The following is a 22,041-nucleotide window of genomic DNA, read 5'->3' as shown; positions in this document are numbered from 1 at the left end:
AATAATAATTAATAATTTATTAAATAATTAAAATATAATATATAATATAATTATATAATAATAATTTATATTAATCAATAAAGTCGTAGTGAATTTTAAAATTATTAAAGTTATTCAGTTATAATATCCGTAAATATTATAATTATTATTATAATAATCATATTTATTATTATAACCATTTATGATTATAATACTCCATATAGCTATAATTACAATTATATTATATATTATGATGGATAATCCATATTTAAAATAATAAAATAATACATAAGGAGTAATATAATTATTATTATTTGTAATTAATAATTTATTAAAAAAATTTATATTATTATTCTTTTTTATAAATAAATATTTATAAATTAAAAATAATAAGTAGGAGTATATTTTTAGTTTGGTGTTTAAATCAAATAGTATAAAATTTAAAATCTTGATATTTTCTAAACACCGAAAAGAAAAGTTATTAGGAATTATATTACTGGGACTCATTTTCCTATGAATCATTTTCCTTGCCAACTTTACTTTTCCGTCAACCAAACATGAACTATATCTCTTTTACTTTACCTATATTTTCTCCTTATTTCTTTCCTAGGAATCATTTTCATTGTCAACTTTACTTTCCCGTCAACCAAACATGACATATATCTCTTTTATTTTACATACATTTTCTCCTTATTTCTTACTTTACAAATTTCTCATTAAAACATGTGCCGTCCACAAATGGAACTATTTTTTGTGAACAGAGGGAGTATCACAGAAGGGGGAAAAGAGAAAAACGAAAGAAAGTAAGAAATATATGGCACACGCAACCCCAATCACACAACGACTGCAACTCTACATGCAATACCGCGTTCGAGCTATGCATGCTGGGCAAGAGTAGCATGTGCGCGCGTCGAGCGAGGAGGCATACACACAAAGAAAGTAAGAAATATATGGCGCACGCAACACCAATCACACAACTGCAGCACGCTACACACGCGTCCGAGCTATGCGTGTTGGGCAAGAGTAGCATGTACGTGCATCGAGTGAGGAGGCAAACAAGCTCCACACACTCAGTGCTTCCTCACGAAAACATGCTTCCCAAAAACTTTCCTCACTATGGTGCCTCCCAATTTTGAAGCTTCTTCTAATTTAAGGTTTGAATCGCCTGCTGTAGAGAGAAGCAAAGCGTGATATTATGTTCCTTGCAATTTAATATTTAATTTATAAATTATAATATTAAAATATCAAATTCTTTTTTTATTCCCTTTGTCCCACAATAATTGTCACTCTTGATGGTGGCACGGAGTTTAAGAAATGTAAAGAAAAGTTGGTTAGAAAAGTTAGTGAAATGTGGAACCCATTTTTTTATATTGGTTTTATAATAAAATGTGAGTGAAGCGAATTACTTACCATTTATGGTAAAAATGAAGTGTGTCAATTACTATGGAACGGAGAGAGTAATAAAATACTCCCTCCGTTCCATAGTTGTAGAGTCATTTTACCATTTTGGTACGTTCCATAGTAGTGGAGTCATTTCCCTTTTTAGTAAAAGTCAACACATTTTTTCTCACTTACTTTTCCTTCTCTCTTACTTCCTTCTCTCTACTTTTTACTCTCTCATATTTTATTATCTTTTTATTTACACACATTTTTCTTAATTTTCATGCCAGAAAAAAATGCTTCCACTACTATAGAACGGAGGGAGTATTATGCTGCTAGGAACAACACCTCTGTTATGCTTCTCTTCACGACACAGGATCCAAATCCCTTAACTTACAACCCATTTTCTCACATTTGAAGACTAGCAAATCCAAGATCTACTACGAATATATATAACCATTAATGTGTCATCTTTGCACTAAAAAAAGTTCAAACATATCTTTGGACTTGTTATATACAAATGCTAATAATTGTAGCTTTTAGCACAACTTTATTAATTAGTTAAAACTTTGACAGATTAACTCGTCATTAAATGATTGGACAAATGCGCAAAAACATTCAAACGCTCCACTTCCCCCAATTAAATGTGCAATTACATTCCTCATCGCAAAGAGAAAAATAAATTTGCATAAGTTGTATAAACATAATAACTCTTAATTTAGTTTAATTTTTAGTGATATAATTTCATGCTTAAATTTTCATTAGTGAGTATATAAATTTGGATACTCTTTAATACTGTTACTTTAGGAAAAGAAATCATAGGTTTTATAGGATGATTTAATCATGGCATACTCAAATGGAATCTCTTATCTCAATATATGAAAATATATAGAAAAAAATAAGCATCTTCCATATTGAAAATGGAATTACATAATAAAATAATAGTCATAATGATTTAATCTTTTATCTTTTTTATGACAATATTAGCCCAAATATGCACAATGTTGCACATACACTCTCAAATACATGGCCCAAAAAACATTTCTGAAGTACATCGACCTTTTAAACTAAAATAACTCTCTCTCTCTCTCGCTCGCTCGCACATGGAGTATTCATCTTATCACAAATTATTTTCATAAACGACAAAAACTCAATAAATTGAATATAAAGTATTGAATTTATTCAATTCGTTTCCCTCACTTCATAGCTACCCATAACCACAACCACAATGACAAGTTTACACAAGGAAATAAATACCTAAGTCCCATTAAATCTTACATCTAGACATTAAGTAGGGTGTTCAAAGAATACAATTAGCAACTCCATCATCCTCATCTAACAACAAGCACATTTTCCGTGAGCAAGTAAACGAGGATGAGCTGCTAAGAGTTTAATCTTTCGTTTAAAGACATTCCAATTGCAGGAACTTGCCTTCACCAGATTTAATCCAGCTATACCGGCTTGCTGATCAGCCTGTTCCAACGATTCATCATTCGCTCAGTTTGCAGTTGCGTACATATGGGTGGTCGTACTTTACATACTTGGTCCAATATGGCTTATACTTGGTCATTGCCAGTTCTAACCATGGTTTCATGTTCCCATTGTAATGTACAACGGCTGCATTCTCTATGTCTGTCTTGTCAATGCTGGGATTGTAACCCAAACCAAGCACGTGCCATGACTTTTCGAGTGGATGAGTCAGCCCGTAAAAGGTAATCAGACCTGGAGGTAGAGTCCCAAGCTTCCACAGCACCCTGTCTTCATTCTAACAACAACAAAGCAACAAATGAACTTTGGATTAAACTTTGTTCTCATATACTATGTTACTCCACAAAACTTCCACAAAGTCACCCCCTCCTCCAACCAATACACTCATACACTCACAATGGTACACATACAAACAATGATAATAATCAGAAGAGAAAAAAAGAATACAAGTCATACCATATTCTGCCATTTGTGGTATATACCGGTTATATCCTTCTTCTTCCACTCCATTAGATCGAACATGTTCATTCCATATGCCCATCCACAAGCATTTGGATCAAAGTTCTTAGAAATGTGAGGATTGGAGAAGTTCAGATATTTGTCAAACCTATGGAAGCTCTCACCACATGTTTCAACTGCACCATTAACTTTTCCATGGAGATCAACCGACCAAAGCCCAGTCAAGTCTTTCTGAACAACAATGTCATCATCAAGGAAAAGAATTTTGTCCAATTTTGGATAGACCTGTGGGAGATAGAACCTTAGATGGTTAAGCATTGAAAGATACTTTGGGTTCCTGTACTTCAGGTTAGAGGAACCAGCAGATAGTGTGGTGGGATGAGCCGCCTTGAAATAGTACTCTTTCATAGCAGCAGACTCCAACTGACGTAGAACAGGACAATATGATGAGTTCAGCCACTTGAATTCATCTACATTTTCAACGTGGATTGTAGCTTTACCCGGGGGATTCAATAGAAACCACATATTCATCGCACCAAAGTTCAACTTATCAGTAACAAGATGGAAAACGTGTTTCCCAGGATCCTACAAGTCAAGAAAAATGCTTTTCTTAAGAAGTAGAAGAAAATGTCAAGAAACATATATTTGGTTTGGCAGCAGTGGGTCAGACTGAACAGAAAACACCGCTACTTATCACTACATGCAAACAACATATTAGTACATAGTAACATAATATATGTTTACCAATAGTGGCAGGATAAACATTAGGTGTGTGCATGTATATTGTGCACTAGAATACTATTCACAAAGCAACTGTTAAGGATAAGTTCTGTGCACATGCATGCATCTGTGACTATACGTAAGAAATTGCACAGCAATTGTTCTTATGGATACACAACCTTATGGCAATGTATGTTTATTCAAGTAGATTTGTAGACATTACATGCCAAATGGACCTACAACTCTACAAGCATCTCCGTATGTAGACCACTTCAAACTGCATTTTACCAATTAAATATAATACAAGATTGATAGTAATATTGCTTGATAATAGCCAAGATACTATCTTAATACTACAAAGCAAAGATGACACTAGACCCATAGACCAGTAGCATGAGAAAACATAGACCAGTAGGATATTATACCTTGGCATTCATAATCGCTGAGTTGACCACTACTGAAGCAGCAAGAACATTATCCGAAAAGAGGGCATAATGGTAAAGATTTGGGTTTCCCAGATTCTCACTCCGAGGGAACTTTCTTTTCTCAGGTGGGAGGAGGTAATAATCTATAGTCAAGCGCATGGCCAGGCAGTGAAGCCCATTTGGTATTGTCTTTGCAGCTAGCTGGCTAAGGAATGTGCTCTGTTTTTTCAGACTCCTGACTTGCTCATCCGCAGATTGCAGCATGGCTCTTAGTTTCCCAGTGACCAGGTTGCAGTTGTACAATTCCTCTTTAGCTTTAGACAGCACTTGGCCCATCAGTTTAATCTTTTCAGATGCACTGCCATAAGTATATTTGATGTTCACACAATACATAGATACAGGAATTTAGCATTCAGCTGATAAACATAGACAATGTTAACATCCATTACCTGTGATGCAGATCAGAATCAGTATTTGCATCTCCTAGAGAACGCTGGCTTTCCTTGAGCCGATTCTGCAACTCATTGACCAAATCAGTCTTGTTTTTCATCCTTGCAAGACTTGTATATACCCTTGCCATTATCATTTGATCACGTATCAAGCGTATAGTTGAATCAGTGTTTTCACTATCAATGTCTCTCCTCCAGATGCTATATTTCCCTAAAACTGCAGAGTCCACTGATTTAGAACGCTCAATGGCAGCATTTTCCAGCTTTACAGTCACTTCATCATCTTGTTTTAGCATGTCAGCAGCACGCTTTTCAAGCCTTTTTTCTTCAGTTGCTGCAGAGTTATTGCACAGTCAGTGAATCATGAATATAGTAATATGGGCAAAAAAACCAGGAGTAGAATAATATTTTTATAACATTGTCACTCTTCAGTGAAAGGATCAGATGATTTTCGAGAACAATGAATAAAGAGAGTAGACAGGATCCAGTCCAGGGACTTACTCGTCGAGCCAATTTAGCTGGTGTCTCAAAGAAAATTGAATTATCTTCTGTAATGAAAAATGATAGTCATATCAAACATCTAATTCAAATGAAACAACAAAATCAAACAATGTGCATGCATATTTTGCAGAAAAACCTATACCATTTGAAGTATGTTCCTCCTTGAATCTAGATTTTTCTTGTTTGGTCTTCAAAGCTTCTCAGTGACCTTAAGTTACAAAAGTAAGAAAAATAAATTTAATAATTCTGTGATCTTAATGTCATTTGTCCCCTAACTAAAGTAAAATTATGATGATGCTGACCTCAGCTGAAGTGGCATTATCAGCAGACCTTTTGTTCCCAGCTACTTTCCAAGAGGCGACAATTTATCTTTTCGAAAAAAGTCGATATTTAAAGCCCCAAATCATTTGCACTGGCATTAATAACGTCAATTACCTATAAGAATGATTAAATCAGTAGAAATACATAACAAAAGCAAAGGTACAAATATTTAAACCAGCATTTGCTCAATTAAAATGAGACTTGTAAGGACCTACATCTTTCGAGAATAAAGAATTAAGATGATGCAATGCCAGCCTCCCTCTCCAATCTAAATCCTGCTAAAGTAATACCTTCTCATTAAACACACATATGAGCCAACACCAGAAGTATGGCAAACTTAAAAAGGTGCCAGCAAAGATACCTGTCTGCTGGACAGTATTGATAATTCATTGTGACCTGCAGAGTCATAGGTTCATATTAATAGCCAAGTCAGAGAAAATGAATAACATTTAATCCATACATGCGCAGCTTCAGAACTAAAAGAGTAAATCTAGAATTCACTGTTTCTGATGACCATAGATGAAAGATGGGAAAATATAAATGGTTTGAAAGGCACCAGGTTTAGCAACATATCCAATAAATTTATATGGAGGCTCCATCTATACTTTTTCCTAATTTCTTTGCTGCATATTGTGCAGATTCTATGTGTCTGTGCCTCTGAGTGTGTGTGTGTGTGTGAGAGAGAGAGAGAGAGAGGAAGCGAGGAGGGGGGCAGAGATTACAAATAACAGAGAATATAAAGCAATAAATACATTACACAACTGAAAGAAATAGAGGGTTCTAACAGCTCTCAACTCCACCACCCTAGATCTATGATGCTAACTTGCTACATTTAGAAACAGGCTCACATTAAATAATTTTTCTATGCCTGTGATATTCTACACCCTAACACCATCACCTATAGATTCTCTATGCCTGTGAAACTACTAAGAAGGCAGTACCATGATTATTCAGCGATATTTGCTAACAAAACCACCTTCATTCATCTGAATATCTGCGTGCAATACCTATTCTTCTTTGCCAACAACCATTTCAAGAAGTCTACCTAAATGTAAAGAGAGAAACAAACGCAGAATACCTAAATGTAAACTAACCTCAGAACTCTTAATGGGGTAGCTTTTATCATACTCCCGTTGTCCGCCATTAGGAGTCCCGGTCACTTTTGGGCACTCGTTTTGTAAAAATGATAATAAATAATTGAAGTGGAGAAATGATAAAGTAAGAGAGAGAATAATGTTGAGAAGAGTCTTATCTAAGTTATTCTCTCTCTTACTTTACCATTTCTCCACTTTAACTATTTATTATCATTTTTACAAAACGAGTGCGCAAAAATGACCGAAACTCCTAATGGCGGACAGAGGGAGTAATAATGAAGCAAAAACAGCTTGTCAATCATATGGTAGGATCAAAGCATAAGACCAAAAAACTGAGACAGTGGCTGTACAACATCTGAGTCATCTGTTATACCTTCAAATCTTTCATGATGCCAATCACCCAAATCTCCACATGAATTTTTGAGAGAGAAATAACCACATTCTAGATGTGAACTGCAACTGAAGAAACTCTATTCTCAAGAAATTCTTTTTAAAAAGCATCAACTAAGATAAAATCTGGGCAGCCAAATTAGGTGTTAAGGTTATTAGTGATGTTGAGTTTTAACGAACCATTTTCAATTTCGTATCCAGTAAGAATACATCATGTCTCATAAAAGTCAGTTATCGCAATGCTTTAAATCCAAAAGCATTAATCCATTGCAAATGAAAGAACGCATCCGTTTCAAACATACGCTCTTCATTACTAATTTATGATCTATAATCAAGTACTAGGTCTAGAAATTCACGATTAAATACTATATAACTCCAATCGCTAATAACACGATTCCCCAATCCGTAAAATCAATTCACGCCCATCTGCAAAAACGCCAAAAACAGTAACAAACAAAAACAGCTCAACAAAGACTAACCGGAAGAGGCGGTGACGAAAGGCCGCGGCCGACGAATAGAAAGGAGAAGACGAGGAATGTGAGGAAAAAGACGAAGATGGAAGCTAATACACGAGATCCAACGCCTTTACTCTTGCCTCCGCCGGATTGTGATGCCCTCTTAATCGCCATGCCCTATCATAGACCTTCAAAAGCATCAACAGGCGGAATCGTGAAATGCGCCACGCATTCAACTCTATAGAGAGAAAATCGCGACGTACGACAAATTTTAGAACGAGATCTCGGATTATCGTTCAGGCTACTTGATTGAAGTTCGTGATTTAGCGCAATGTGTAAATCTGGATTCACTAGAACACACAGTAAAGCGTGAAGAGAGAGATAATTTGATGAGCGATCTGGATATTCGGGTCGGGTTTGCGGCAAACAATCTTTTTTTATTTAATTTATACAGATTTAGTATTAGGAGACATTAGTAGTATGATTACTCTAATTTATGGATTATTAAACAAAACCAAATTTGTTTTAAATGTAATTAGTTTTTTGCTACATATTTTGTGACAGAATTGAGATATGGTCGCTCAATGCATGTACCGTGATAATGACCGTAATTAATAAAAAAGACGTCTTTATTAAGCTATATTATAATTTGATTACATTCATCTAGTTCTTGGATTATTTAATTCGTGCTGGAATAAATGAAACGTTTAATGGATTGATTTGATTGACAGGGAATGTGACACTAAATCATTCTATATTCTGATCTAAATTTACTGTGTAATAGGAGTAATTTTTTTGGGATTAAGCAAAATAATTAGATTATGTGTCCTCTCACATAAAAAAGTTGATCTAAAACATAATTGATCATTCTTGATATTTGACTAAGAGCATCCACAATGGCGGATGTCCCGGCGGACGCCGGACCGGCGTGCCGGACGTTCGCGCGGGACGTCCGCCATTAGGCAGCCAGCCTGCATACGGATACGGACGTCCGCTGCGGACACCGGAGTTCCGCGGCTTTCCGGGACGTCCGTCATTGCGTTGACACGGCGGACGTCCCGATTTTTTATTGTTTTTTGTGGATGTCCGTCGGGATGTCCTTGGGGATGTCTATCATTGTGTAGTGGAACGTCCTTATGACGTGACAGTGCAGTGTGATGTCCTTATGACGTGGCAGGAAGTGTTTTTGGGAAGTCCATCGGGATGTCCGCCGGGACATCTGTCCCATTGTGGATGCTCCATAATGGTGGCCAATCGAAGAGTTGATCTAAAACACAATTGATATGTGAATCGTTCTTGATATTTGAAGTTTAAAGTAACTAAGGCCAGTCACAAAGGTGGCCGATCGCGAGGGCTCTGCGATCGATCACCCCATCGGCTGTCATGGGCTCCCATTGTGGAGCGGGAGCCGATCTCCATTCTTCATCGCCTCCGCCCCGCAGCCGAATCATCCGCTGAGGCGATATCATTTTTTTTATTCATATTTTATTCCCTATATATACCACATTCCCACCAATTATTCATATTCATCCTACTTCATTTTATCTCACTCTACATTTTACTTCTCTTTAGTCACAATATATACCCCATTCCCCACCAATTTTTCTTTATTTTCATTAAATGTAGGATGTTTTCTTTTTAATGAAATTTGTTCTTTTATTGAGTTGTCTTTAATTTATTTTTCTTGTTATTTCACACTAATAATTGAAATTTGCGTCTTGTACATCAAAGAATTAATTTATTATGCATTTTAATTTATATTATTTAGACATTGACATTAAAAATAAAAATAAAAATAAAAATAAAATAGTATTGATGGGAAAATGAGATAGGTTTGTGAGCTGAGCTCTCATTGCAGGGAGATGGGTTCGGAGAAGGACTGCTGACATGGTAGGAGAAAATGAAAATATGTACTGAGATGAACTCCGAATTTAGGGACACCATTGTTAGTGCCCTAAAGTGATCTCTTATTCATTGAATGAAGAGAACACTAGTCAAACCCCAGGTTTCATCAATGAATGAGTCAAACCTTCAAAAGATTTCACCATCAAATTAATTGGTGATACAATAAGTGAGCCGCTAAATCTAATAAATTGCCATAATTAGAAAAAGAAATTCATGTAAGAAGAAGGTTATCGAAAGTCAAAGACTGTGGGATCACCAGCCCAAGCAATGGATGACAAATGAAAAACCGAAGCTAACCCGTGGTTAGAGCCGTGGTTAGAGCAGAACTACCACACCATGAGGTCAATAGCAACTCCAAATGCCTAACTTAATGTAGTTTTCTTGCCTCATTATCACACAAATACTTTATATAACCTCAACAAAGGGCGGAAGAAATGGACCAAGCAATTTCAATTTTCTGTCGACATTTCTTGAAAGCACAACTCATGTCCTCTACAAAGATATTCATCAAACGAAGCTCCAAGTAGAATTCACATCATTCCTAGAGCTAACTCACAAAGGTCTATTACAAACACGAGCAAAATGTGATTCTACCTAAAGAGAAATGTGGTTGGTTATGCTCACAATAAGATTCAGCAACACAACAGCAGCAAGGATCACTGAGGCAGGGTGATTGCCACATCCAAGTAATCACCTATCTGTATATGCAACAATCAAAAAAACCATTTAGATTTTAGAGTTTACTCTATTTTGGAAATCTCCAAAAAGTTCGCAGGTTTCATCAAAATCCATAGTTAACTTTCTATTTTAAAGATTGAAACGGTTTACGATTTTTTTGGGTAAGATGTACAAGTCTCTGTTATGTGTTGTTCATCAAAAGGCATATTAGTGTAACAGTATTGAGCCTAAAATTTATGCTACCTAAGCCTCAGGGAAAAACAAGGTTACCTGAAAGCTAAGATCACCCAGTGCCTTGCTTCCGCTATCAGGCCGCCTTGCGTTAGGGTAAGAAAATGTTCTCCCCACCTTCATAAGACAAACAGAATCATCTCAAACACAGCATCGATAATTTGCTTTTGTATTTTCAGAGACTGCTCAATGTCATAAAGTGTATACTTACAGGCTAGAACTGATTTATATTTGTTAACCAAATCACCATTATTGAACAAAACTAATAGCAAGGTAATGTTGGTTACCAAGAGAGAGAAAAAATGAGATGATATGCGAACCCACAAATGTTTGTAACAAGAACACTGACCTCTCTAACAACAAAACGACCACGTTTATCAGGATAGACAAAAGCAAAGGACAGCATAGCATCTCTTCTTCTTGCTTCAGGAGCTACCTCTTTAACCTGCAGGGTGACAAAAGGCACCATTGAGAAGAGAGGCAAACATAAAAGGAAAGCAGAGGGTGGGTTACTAATTTACTATAATAACTTGTTCGAACTATAATTACTTATCACTACTCGCAAAACGTAGAACTTTAAAGCCTAATAATGGATGCTAAGCTACTGAGAATTTTCCCAACTCCCAAACAAAAACACAGTGACTATTCCATTCTTCAAAACCTTTTCTAGGATGTACCAAATTACTGTCTCGAGAATTATTTAAGAGCTCAGTGATGCTAACCAAGTTATTAATGAGAATAAATCAATATGGTGTAACATAGAAGCATAAAAAGAATCTGATTCTGCCTCAACTAATATTTCTTTCCTTGCAACCCGAAACGGGGTTCTAGGAACCATGCAAGTACATACACACTACTTAGAGACAAAAGAGGGTAATAAACAGAAATAACGAAGATATCTGTAGTACTTCTCATACCAGATCAGTCAATTCACGCAAGGTTGCATCCATCCATGTATATATTTGGACCTCATCTTTGGGCTCCTTGCCCCTCACTGCAAAATCTTCATCAGTATGATGGCCTCCAACCTGTTCAAAGTTTTGGTGCCGTAGATTAGGAAATTTCATAACAGAATTACAGACCGCTTTTCAAAATGGGAAGCATACCTTGGTGAAAACTCGAAGCAATAGTGGACAAGTCTGCAACAATCAGCAAGCAAACAGGGTGAAAGTCAAAATCAGCATTGCAAAATCGAAAAGGGAACATCATATGTAGATTGAATAAGAGATAGGGAATTTACAAAGACAACCAGAAAAACGTAAGCCTGACGAGTAATCCTGATACTCCAAGAGAATCGTGATTGAAGGATGATTGATCCCTACTTTTCTTATATAACTCAATACAAAGAGTGAAAGCCCAGGAATGCCTTACAATTTGTGTTTGCAGCAAAACTTTGACAAAGGAAATTCCTACCATTCTATTTTAAGCTCTTCACGAATATGGAACAAATTTTCAGAGCTTATAACACAACTTCGAAACTAAAACTCTCACCTACTAAATAATTAAACGACTAGCCATTGAGGAATTTTAATTAATCCAACATATCAGAAATATTGCCTTCCATCATCCCAAATTATAGACAGTTCTAAATAAATCCCCCCGAGTCATAAACCCTAACTCGCCCAAGTAATTAGGTTCTTAAACAGGCATTGCAAATAAATCGCGAAAATATTCGCGAGAAAAAGTATAGAAATGAACAGTTCATCCGAGAAACCCTAGACATAAACTCATAAAGGAGAAAAGCCAGAATCAAATTGAGAGCGTGTAGGGATGGAGGGAGGAGAGAGAGAACCTTCTCACGATCGACAGGTTCAGGGCGAGGTGGGGGCCTGGCAGCTGGAGGCGGAGGCAGGCCTCTTCCCGGCGGAGCCATGGGGCCTCTTCCCGGTCTTCTCTGAATTTCTGCCATCACTCAATGCTCTGCGACTGTAAACTGCGGTTTGCAGTTTTGGTTTTGGTTTTGGTTTTGGTTTTGGTTTTGGTTTTGGTTTTGGTTTTGGTTTTGGTTTTGAATATACAATTTGGAAGCCCGTTTTGAGAAGGCCCGATTAAAGACTACCATCATATAGTATAAGTTGGGCTGCGAGAATAAATTTTGATAGGGATTTTTCGTTACATATAACTAAATAAATTCTAGGTTTTTTATAAGAAAAAAAATACTCTAATCATAATAAATAATTTAAATTATATAATGTTACATGTTATGATAGTATATATTTTTAGATACCGATTATATTGATTGTGAAAAATGTATTACAATACTCTTTAATTATAGATTGGGGTATTTTAGTAAAACCAATGAAAAAATGTTAAATTACTTTACATGTGCAAAGTACAATGTTTATGGACTTTCTTTTTTCATTTAACTAATTTATCGCAATTTTCATAGATCTCGTATCGAATAGATACGCCTCTCCTAAACTTGAGATGGAGGGAGTCGTTCATTTGGTGTTACGATGCCGAATCATCAAGAATAATGTTATTAGTTGTTTTGATGGTGCTATCGTCGTTGTCTTGACAATGTAGTATCTTTCGATGCTGACAATGCTTTTAACAATAATCATCGTATGTATTCTTAGTTTTACGATTTTACTACTATCTAATTGAATCTATCTCATTATCCATCTCTCTTTTACATCCTCCAATCGATCATGTCGCATTTGCTTTTGGCGATTCCGACAATGAAAATACCTCAAACTTGGGCCTATCGTCAATATCCTAGATTCACCACAAGCAACATCTATCCAAATAAATTCTAATTCTAAAAATTAAAAAGTTAAACTATGTATATACAAATTTTGGCTTATTTCAAATTAAATTACTAATTATATGTTGCATCAAATTGTATAAAAAATTCCATCAATTTTGCATTAGCGAGGACGTGACACTAAATTAAAAGTCCACCCTTGCTAGATCATTTAAATTCGAATGAGACTTTTGATCACTTTTTCACTAGTATAGTTAATCTACCAATAGGTACTTTTGATCACTAGTATTAATCTTCCAATAGATACATACATTTGATCACTAGTATAGTTATTCTACCAATAGGTACTATCCAACTAGGCATTACTAGTAGCAAGAGATTAAATGATAAACAGTAGTATTAATTGTAGTGTTAATTTACTTTTTATGTTTTTTTCCCATTAGTTAAACAATTAAATTGAATTAATTAAAACAACTTATTGAATGTGATTAGATAGATGTATGGTCATAATCTATAGTACTTCAATCTCTATAGAACTTATTGTTTTGTAATAATAGAGATTTAATTAGCAAATTCTAACTCAGACAAGTGAACATATCACTTGATATATTTTTCATTGGCAAACGGTCAAGTAAAATCTTAATGAAGGATAAAACTATAATTTCACAATAGAAGTTTTTTTATATAAAAAAAAATCAAAATGCTTGATGGCCTCTTGTTCTTCAAATTTTTTATTGAAATAAGGGAAAGCGTGAGGTAATGACATTTCTGACCGATCATAAGAGAATTATAGGCCGTCTTAGCTATTTGGGAGGGAGTTGCCTCCTAACTCCGTCGATGGCAAATGAGGTTGGATTGAGCTTGGTATATCATTTTAAAAAACAAGAAGAAAAACTTTTGTATAATAAATTTGCAAAACATAATCATCTTGAATGCCAAATTAATCTATTTTAAATTGTGTGTTTATAAGGACATAAATTAAATAATACTAAAACATAATCGTCGAATTGGTTAATTGCATAGACAATGTAATTAACTTGGACTAGGAAATCACACTTGACTACTAATGGATCAAACTTGGTCCATCCTTTTCATTTCTCTCCTTTTGTAGGATGACCAAGTTTGCTCCATTATATCAAATTAAGCATGAAAATACTCTCAAAAGCTAAGTTAAATTTAGTCATCAAAATCATACAAATTGAAGGCTCCGTCCAGACATTCACTTCACTAGGTGGCGCCGCCAAAGTGAGGCGGCGGCCAAACGGCTGCGCCACCGCCACTGTCGGTTATGTAAGACAAGCACGATAATGGGACCAAACACAACCCTCGGCTTTTCAGGTCACCCTTTGCTTCTTCGTAGCTTCCATTCTCATCAACTGCACCCTGCAATACATATGGGATGATAAATCATTCTTTCAAAATCCAAGTATAATGTTTTAGATTTTGTTACTCTTTTCCTACATGAAATCTCAGAGAACCCTAGTAAGAAAGGAAAAGAAAATAGATAATTGCGGAAAAATAAAATTTGTGATTTAGTAGTATTTTCAAATTTTATTTATCTAATCAAAAGTTTGATCAATTTTCATAACAAAATCTATTTTATAAAAGAGAAAAAACAATAAAATTGTAGTTATCTTACCCCTTTTGTTACTCTATTGGTCTTGTTCCGTGAGGCCTTCATATAAGGAACGCTTAAAGTCTGCATGGAGAAAAACAGGCAATAGTTTCATTAGATTTCATATTTCACTAAATCCATTGTCTTCATATATTGTGTACAATGGATGCCACTTTAGATGTCTCAACAAATGTAATTAACATGTGTTATACATTGCAAGCTTTGAATTGAACCTCTTGTTACATGCATTGGTATCCTAGCTAGCTATACGTATTCAAAAAATGAAATTTATAAGATCAGACACATTGAAGAACGAAAGTAAAGATCGACGACAACTTCAAAAGTCAGAATAAGCTAACAACATGATATTTTTTGTTGCAATACATTATCTTGCAGGTTGGTTTTTCTCATTTCACCGTATTTATTCTATTAATTTAGCTTATATATAAGGGGCAATAAAATACATAGAGGAACAAGTACCAAGAAGAATGTTTTTTTTAACATTTGTGTCAGTATTACCTCTACTTGTGTCTGTAGAAATTTGATGTATCCAATGGCCTCCATTAGTACCGATGCTGTGTCTGTCTGCAATATTCTCCAACGCCCACATGTCATAATTCCATTACATATAAGTAATTTAATTTAATTCTTTGAGATATATATAGAAAAATGGTTTAGGGCATCTTTTATTGAGATTCTAAGCATGAAACTTTTGACTACTGCTGCTAATTTCTTTAATTGTTTTCTTCTTTCATTATTATATACTCCAACTTTTAAGATCCCAAACTTTACCTCAGCCTTTATGCAGAAAATATTGCTTCTCAATCGGTGTAATGTCACATGCATACGACAATATACAGTGTAAGCGTGGGCTTGTGTGTAATAAATGATGATAATCATGTATGTGTCTGTCTTGTATTTAAGAAACCCTAATTATTGATCACTCAAGGTTTTGTACGATGCCATAATTCATAATGTTATGATGAATGAATTTGTTTGATTACCAAATTGGAGTTAATCCTTGGCAGCTAGATGATAATTTACATGACAAATTGTCGGGAAAAAATGAAGTTTTATCAAATTCGGATCCATCCGACAATTTTAAAAACCAACATAAAAAATCATGAAGTTAAGATTTATTCGCAATTATTTGAAGACAATTTTTTTTGTGAAATTGTATATGGTAGACGAGAAATCATACATGGATGTAACTATCAGTGAGTTAAACGATGTCGTCTGTTTATACAAAAAACGACATCGTTTGGTTAAAAAACATCGTCAACTTATTAAATGTAGATCACCAATTTTGACAGTGTAGGATAATTGCGAACAAATTTTGACCTCATGGTTTTTCTGACTAATTTTTAAAGTTGCGAGGACGGATCAGAATTTGATCAAAATTCATAGTTTTTCAAGCAATTTGCACTGATTTATACGATTAATGCAAAACATGATGTTCTTGAAGCAATACTAGTATTATTTTACCTTGCCAAAAGGTGCTACCAATTGTTGAAGTGCTGCAATTCTATCTCCCAATTTCTCTTTTCTCACCTGAATTGTCAATTTTTAAAAAGCGTTATAATTATGCAATAGACATATTGTATAATTATGCAATAGACATAATCAAAAATATTTTCGACCACCTAATACAATACCTTAAATGGAGGGATAGAAGATCGCGCTTCATACCGCGATTTCTTAGGCGGTTTTTGAATTTGCGACTTTGCCTCCATTTTGTTGGTGTTGCGTTTTGCTTCTGTTACTACTCCATTGCTTGAAACTGATGACACCTTTCAAAAATTCAAAAAAGAATAAAGTTGTTCAACAAAATAATTATAATGCATGGCCCTCTTGTCAATATCCAACTGAAAAAGATCCAATTTTCTGAAAACAAAATTAAAAGGTGTACATATATAATGCAAAAAGCTGAGAAAAGGGAAGCCCTCTTTCATATAAAGGAAAAGAAAAAGATATCAAATACACTAAAAAGCAGCTATAAATTGACTAGGAAAGACTCCTAGCTTTCCTATTTCTTAGTTCCAAAGGATTAATAAAATCATCACACCAATTTGAATAAAACGGAAAAGCTATTTATGGTTTTTTTAAAAAAAATAAAATAATTCTACTGTTCATATAATTCGCTAGGCATTAATTCGGGAAGGACTAGAGATAACTTTCAATAATTTCTGCAAATTTTAAATAGAAAAAAAAGTCGATAAGGGCTTAAGCCCCTCCTCTCTCGTTACTGTGTCCGTCCATGGTTACGAACATTAAACCCGGAAAAAAGTGACAAACCTTATTAGAGCCATAAAATGGGATCTGAAGGGATTGGTGCATCTGATCCAAACCATAACTAGAAAACTCATCCCTCAAAATCCCAATCTGACTGTGCGAAGCCGCCGCCGGCGGAAAATTGGCCGTAAACCTAGACGACGCCAGGAGATCCAATGCCTCCAAATTCATATCCAAAGATCCCGGCGCTGGATTGATCAGGCTCGAATACTCGGCCGGAAAAATCTGCCTCGTGTGGTTAACACTATTGCCGGAGTAAAATTCCGGCGAATTCATCTTCCCGTACGAGGAGAATGATTTCAGCAGAAACTTCGTTGCGACGTCGTTTTGCTGCAGATCAGAGCTATGCTGCTGCTGATGCTGGTTTCTTTGGGTTTGCTCGTCGCCGCCGCCTCCTCCTCTTCCCCCGCAGCTCAGTATGTCCGAGTATTTGCGGTAGTAATGCTGCAGATCTTGGTCGGAGTGATTGTTGCTCCAATTGCTGAATCCCATTTCCATGGATGTGTGTGATGAATTCTCCTGCTGCTTCGTTTCACTCAAGCAATTGGAATTCCTGTGAAAAAACAAATTAAAAAAAAAATAAATTTGGTTGTTGAAACCCTAGCTAGGTTAGAATGAAGAGAGAAAGGGGCTTACAAGAAGGAAGAGGGAGGCCAAGGAGTGGCATAGTTAGGTAGAGAAGAGCCAAGGAGTTGATCTTGGTGGTGATGATGGCTGTTTGCAGACTCCATAATGAGGTGATAATTTGTTTTAAACCACTTGAAAATCCCAAGATTAATGATTTCTTTTTTGTAAAGAAAAGATTTTTCAGCTAAGAAAGTAAAGCCTTCTCTCTCTCTCTCTCTCTCTCTCTCTCTCTCTCTACAGTTGCTCAGGTGACAGCCATATACTTTCAAACTCCTCTCTTTACTCTTTCAATGTCTCATCAAAAAGCAGCCTTGAAAAGAAACGAAGCACACACCATGAAATCAAATAAACAACCAATGAATCAAGAAACCCTCACTCTCTCTCTCTCTTGTTTTTTTTCCTTCTGTCAAAGCATATGGTTAATTAATAAACTATATATATGCCATGAAGAAGCTCTTCTTTCAATCCCAAGGTTTGGAAAGAAGAAGAAAGTAGTGTATAGAGAGAAATGATGGCTACCATGAGCTTTATCTCTATATATATATATATATGTGTATATACACATGTTGGCAGTCTTTAAATATTGCATTGGGCCACGATGAGATTAGGGAGTACCAAAGAAGGCCATGGGTGTCTAGCTATTTGATGTATATCTCTCCTCAATCAGTTGGTGTGGTCCAATTGCATGATTATATTGTTGTATATTAATTTAACGAGGTTTTTCCAAAGACATAAATGAAATTATGTTATACTACTTGAGGCCAAGACCGCCCATGACATCATCTGACGTTAACTCTTATCGCCCATGGATGAAATGGTTATTTCCAATGTTTATTTCGTTTTGAATTGTGGACGGATGCAAATATTTGTTTTGGTAGAGGTAGTATAATTTAAATTTCTAGTTTAGAATTTTGAGAAACTAAATTTCTATATTTCGTAGTTATGATAGGGATTGTTGCACGACAATTCATACGGAAAATTCACTAACGTTAGTTAGGTACGAACTTAAACCACTATTTGTATCCGCTGATAGTTTTCAATGGTATGTTTTGAAGTCGAGAAATCAGTGAGGATGTTCACTCCTTCGGATCGGATCTTTCCCATACACTTGTACCCAGGTTTAGGGATTTCTTTCGAATAAAAAGAAATACGACTCAATTGTAATGGGAGACAAAAGAGAGTTATATGTAGTTACCTTTGCAATGTTAAAGTATACTACTAGATAACTAGTTTTTTCAAGAAGAATAATCTTTTAGAATTGATGTGTATATCAAATTGTTATTTTATCATCCTGAGCAACGTAAATAAATACTCCACTAGTTTCCAACAATATATTCAAAGCAAAAATTTCTCAAATCCTAAGTCTATATATTCGATTTACTTGATGAATTAATAAGTTTAGGTATTTCATATTATCATATACTACTATCTATATATCTATTATCTATAAGACGATAACTATATTCGAACTTTTGAAGAGACACGAATTTTAATGCACAATTAGTAAAGTAAAAGAGATAGAAAAAAAGTGATAGAAGTATTGTTAGTGGAAAACGAGTCTCATCATTAGAGAGAAAAAAGTTTTTCTAAAATAGAAAAGTTATAGTAATTTTAACAGACAAACTAAAATTAAAACAATTCATATTTTTAAGGGATATAGGGTAATATCACATGCTGGATCTTAATTTAAATTTGGGAGTTTTTTGAGCGATTAAAAATATTACAAAATATATTTACATACCTAGTAAGTGCGGGTGATCTCAACGGACATCAATAATTTATATAGAAGAATGTTTAAAATTTAATCAATGTGCGATGCCGACGTATTTTATCACTAACTTAAATAAATGAAAGAAGTACATGTGATAGGCCACGACATAAGAGTGTCAATATCCTCACCAAATATATTTTCGCATGTTTTATTAATTTAAGATTGTAATATTGGCTCGTGTATTTACTTACTAGGCATGCCACACGCAGCTCCCGAACTTTAATCATACATACAAACTATTAATATCATTATGATTAATGGTGTGTTTGGCTGAACAAGATTAAGTATAAAACTTTATCTATTCGATTGGAAAACATTCATAACACTCATTACTCAATAAAGTAATTGAGCGAAACTCTATGATTTACATATATCGTGAATTACTTATCAGTTATGTGCAATTATCTTCAAACGATCTAAATAATTTTATCCGACCCGAACATGATTGATTACACACTAGATTTAACTTCAAACTACCTAAAATTTTGATTCGACCCCGGATCCCATATCAAACATGATTGATTACACTCTAGATTTGGCCCAAAGGGATTAATTTAACATTGGTACAAAATTGGTTTTTTACTTTTATGGGTGGGGGGTTATGAATTTATGAATTGTAAAAAAATATACCAAATTTGAAACTAAGACGGCTATCGGCCAGGTTGCATTGATTTACTTGAATGAAAAGAAAGGATATGTGCAATGATTTATTGCAATACATAATTACACATAGCTTAGTTATACTTGTGGTCTGAACTTTGATAGTCTTAAAGATGGTAATCGAGAGGTGTGGGATTCATAAGGCGATACATAGTTTGAGAGAAGGTATTTGGGAGTAAAAGACTTTGTATTTCTTGTGTTATGTTTACAATGTAATTCATCGCCTCATTATATAGGTGAGAATATAGTCTATCTAAGGTAAATACAATCAAAGGTAATCATCACCTCATAAGGTAAATACAATCAAAGGTAATCATTCTATTTTTTTGAATAATAATACAATTAATTATTCTCTAGTATTCACTCAATTATTCTCAATTTGATATGTTTTGACATATAGTAGTAGCTTTTTTTTTACCAATGGTGCTGAAGTGACGGGAATTTATATACCAATCATTAAATATAGACGTGTGTTTCATGCAAACAATTTGATTATTTATAATAATTAAACAAAAGATTTCATTTCACAAAAATAAATCTATACCTTTACACAAATTGAAGATGACGAATGCCGATTAATTATTAGTAGCACAATTTACAAGTGAGTTTCAACTAAATGTATAAACTAGAGTACTAATTAAGGAGTAAAAAAGAAAATATATTAGCTAAATTAGTATATGTATAAAACAAAAATGTGAGGGTCAATGAAAGCTGATGTAATAATAATTCACTCTTCAGTGTCTAGTAATCGAGGCCAAGCGTGCGAAAATTCCTGAGTTTCTGACATTGAGGAAATTTATAAAATTACTGTAAAAGAATTTATGAAATTACTGTAAAAGGTATTATATTCGTAGATGATATAATAAATACAGGCAGAATCATTCAACAAATATATGTTTTTATGTGAATGTGATACATCACACAGACCACCGAACTATAAGGACTGGATCAATCTTTGAATTCCAAAAATTTGAAGAAAAAGTAGACAATGACGTAGGAGGGAAATATATTTGAAGGATAAAAGAAAAGGAAATTATAAATATCTTTCATAGTTTTAGTGTAGTTAATTTAACTATGAATATAATCACTTTATACACAGATATTTCTTAAGTTTCCAAGAAAAATATAGCTTTCACAATCACCAACCCTTACAAATAAATTAGGAACGATTTGCAACACTTAAATCATAAAGATCTATGATAAATTCATCACATTGTTTCATGAATTCGTGGTCATTAACTAATTGAGCATGTGCGAATATGATGGAAGTTTTATAATTCAAAAGTTAACCATTTCTAATCTTTATAATGAGATTTGAATTCAAATAGTGCATTTATCAAGCAAAGTGATACATTCTCACAGTCCTAGCAATGTGATGGTACTAATTTATAAGAATAGTAGTACTAACTTATTTAAGTCTCTCCATATATATATATATATATATATATATATATATATATATATATATGAAACTGATAAAACTCGTAGGGGAAATATTCGTTTTATGTTTAATGGAAGAACCGATTACATTGTTATATAGACTAAGAATTCTACACATATAAGGTAACCCTAATTTACAATTAATTAAAAAAAATTTCCATATAATCTCCTTGATTTGGTGTAATCTTTTCCTTGATCAATTCCTGATTTCGTGTATCTTCTAACACTCCCCCACAAGCTAGGTAGTAGGATTTCCAATGCTTAGCTTGCACAATACTTCGTGAAAGGACTTCGAGTTCACAGCTTTTGTCAAGATGTCGGCTAGCTGATCTTCAGATTTAACATAAGGCATTTCTACCACCTTAGCTTCAATGTTCTTCTTGATGAAGTGTCTGTCTACTTCCACATGCTTCGTTCTATCATGTTGTACTGGATTTTCCAAGATACTTATGGC

The 22,041-nt window shown here is 34.5% G+C and overlaps 3 protein-coding genes and 2 long non-coding RNA genes across 6 annotated transcripts; all 5 read right to left on the bottom strand.

The window, feature by feature from the left end:
• Nucleotides 1–2,513: 2,513 nt before the first annotated feature.
• LOC121788646 (polygalacturonate 4-alpha-galacturonosyltransferase-like) lies at nt 2,514–5,247 on the bottom strand (the record flags this gene model as incomplete). Its single annotated transcript, XM_042187276.1, has 4 exons — nt 2,514–3,124; nt 3,304–3,891; nt 4,452–4,809; nt 4,901–5,247. Coding segments are annotated over 4 exons (1,569 nt in total), but the record flags the coding sequence as incomplete, so codon positions are not given.
• Nucleotides 5,248–5,401: 154 nt separating this feature from the next.
• LOC121788642 lies at nt 5,402–5,761 on the bottom strand. Its single transcript, XR_006047885.1, has 3 exons — nt 5,704–5,761; nt 5,544–5,609; nt 5,402–5,448 (listed from the first exon to the last, which is right to left on the bottom strand). It is a non-coding gene; the product is annotated as an uncharacterized LOC121788642 (long non-coding RNA).
• A 35-nt stretch (nt 5,762–5,796) lies between these two features.
• Nucleotides 5,797–8,093, bottom strand: LOC121788641. 2 transcript variants are annotated; one of them, XR_006047883.1, is made up of 5 exons: nt 7,925–8,093; nt 7,686–7,849; nt 6,084–6,118; nt 5,938–5,997; nt 5,797–5,836 (listed from the first exon to the last, which is right to left on the bottom strand). It is a non-coding gene; the product is annotated as an uncharacterized LOC121788641 (long non-coding RNA). The 2 variants fall into 2 exon arrangements; XR_006047884.1 differs by lacking the exon at nt 7,925–8,093 and having other exon boundaries at nt 7,686–7,870.
• A 1,908-nt stretch (nt 8,094–10,001) lies between these two features.
• Nucleotides 10,002–12,436, bottom strand: LOC121788644 (histone deacetylase complex subunit SAP18-like). The gene is made up of 6 exons (XM_042187274.1): nt 12,268–12,436; nt 11,582–11,614; nt 11,393–11,503; nt 10,825–10,920; nt 10,515–10,592; nt 10,002–10,264 (listed from the first exon to the last, which is right to left on the bottom strand). Exons 1-6 carry the CDS (start codon nt 12,382–12,384, stop codon nt 10,223–10,225), a joined length of 477 nt encoding a protein of 158 aa, XP_042043208.1. The 5' UTR covers nt 12,385–12,436; the 3' UTR covers nt 10,002–10,222.
• Nucleotides 12,437–14,128: 1,692 nt separating this feature from the next.
• LOC121788651 (transcription factor bHLH110-like) lies at nt 14,129–18,202 on the bottom strand. The gene is made up of 7 exons (XM_042187278.1): nt 17,726–18,202; nt 17,093–17,642; nt 16,453–16,587; nt 16,283–16,348; nt 15,317–15,382; nt 14,822–14,881; nt 14,129–14,565 (listed from the first exon to the last, which is right to left on the bottom strand). Exons 1-7 carry the CDS (start codon nt 17,818–17,820, stop codon nt 14,410–14,412), a joined length of 1,128 nt encoding a protein of 375 aa, XP_042043212.1. The 5' UTR covers nt 17,821–18,202; the 3' UTR covers nt 14,129–14,409.
• Nucleotides 18,203–22,041: the final 3,839 nt, after the last annotated feature.

The sequence above is a fragment of the Salvia splendens genome, unplaced genomic scaffold (assembly GCF_004379255.2).
Source record: "Salvia splendens isolate huo1 unplaced genomic scaffold, SspV2 ctg1106, whole genome shotgun sequence".
Taxonomy (NCBI): domain Eukaryota; kingdom Viridiplantae; phylum Streptophyta; class Magnoliopsida; order Lamiales; family Lamiaceae; genus Salvia; species Salvia splendens.
This window is presented reverse-complemented; position numbering and strand designations above follow the sequence as displayed.

Coding starts and splice junctions, on each gene's coding strand:
- LOC121788644 (XM_042187274.1), bottom strand. CDS start 12,384: ATGGCAGAAATTCAGAGAAGACCGGGAAGAGGCCCCATGGCTCCGCCG. Junction 11,615..12,267: donor AACCTGTCGATCGTGAGAAG/GTTCTCTCTCTC, acceptor TGATTGTTGCAG/ACTTGTCCACTATTGCTTCG. Junction 10,921..11,392: donor TGCGTGAATTGACTGATCTG/GTATGAGAAGTA, acceptor GTCACCCTGCAG/GTTAAAGAGGTAGCTCCTGA.
- LOC121788651 (XM_042187278.1), bottom strand. CDS start 17,820: ATGGAGTCTGCAAACAGCCATCATCACCACCAAGATCAACTCCTTGGC. Junction 17,643..17,725: donor TGGCCTCCCTCTTCCTTCTT/GTAAGCCCCTTT, acceptor GTTTTTTCACAG/GAATTCCAATTGCTTGAGTG. Junction 16,349..16,452: donor CTTCTATCCCTCCATTTAAG/GTATTGTATTAG, acceptor TTGACAATTCAG/GTGAGAAAAGAGAAATTGGG.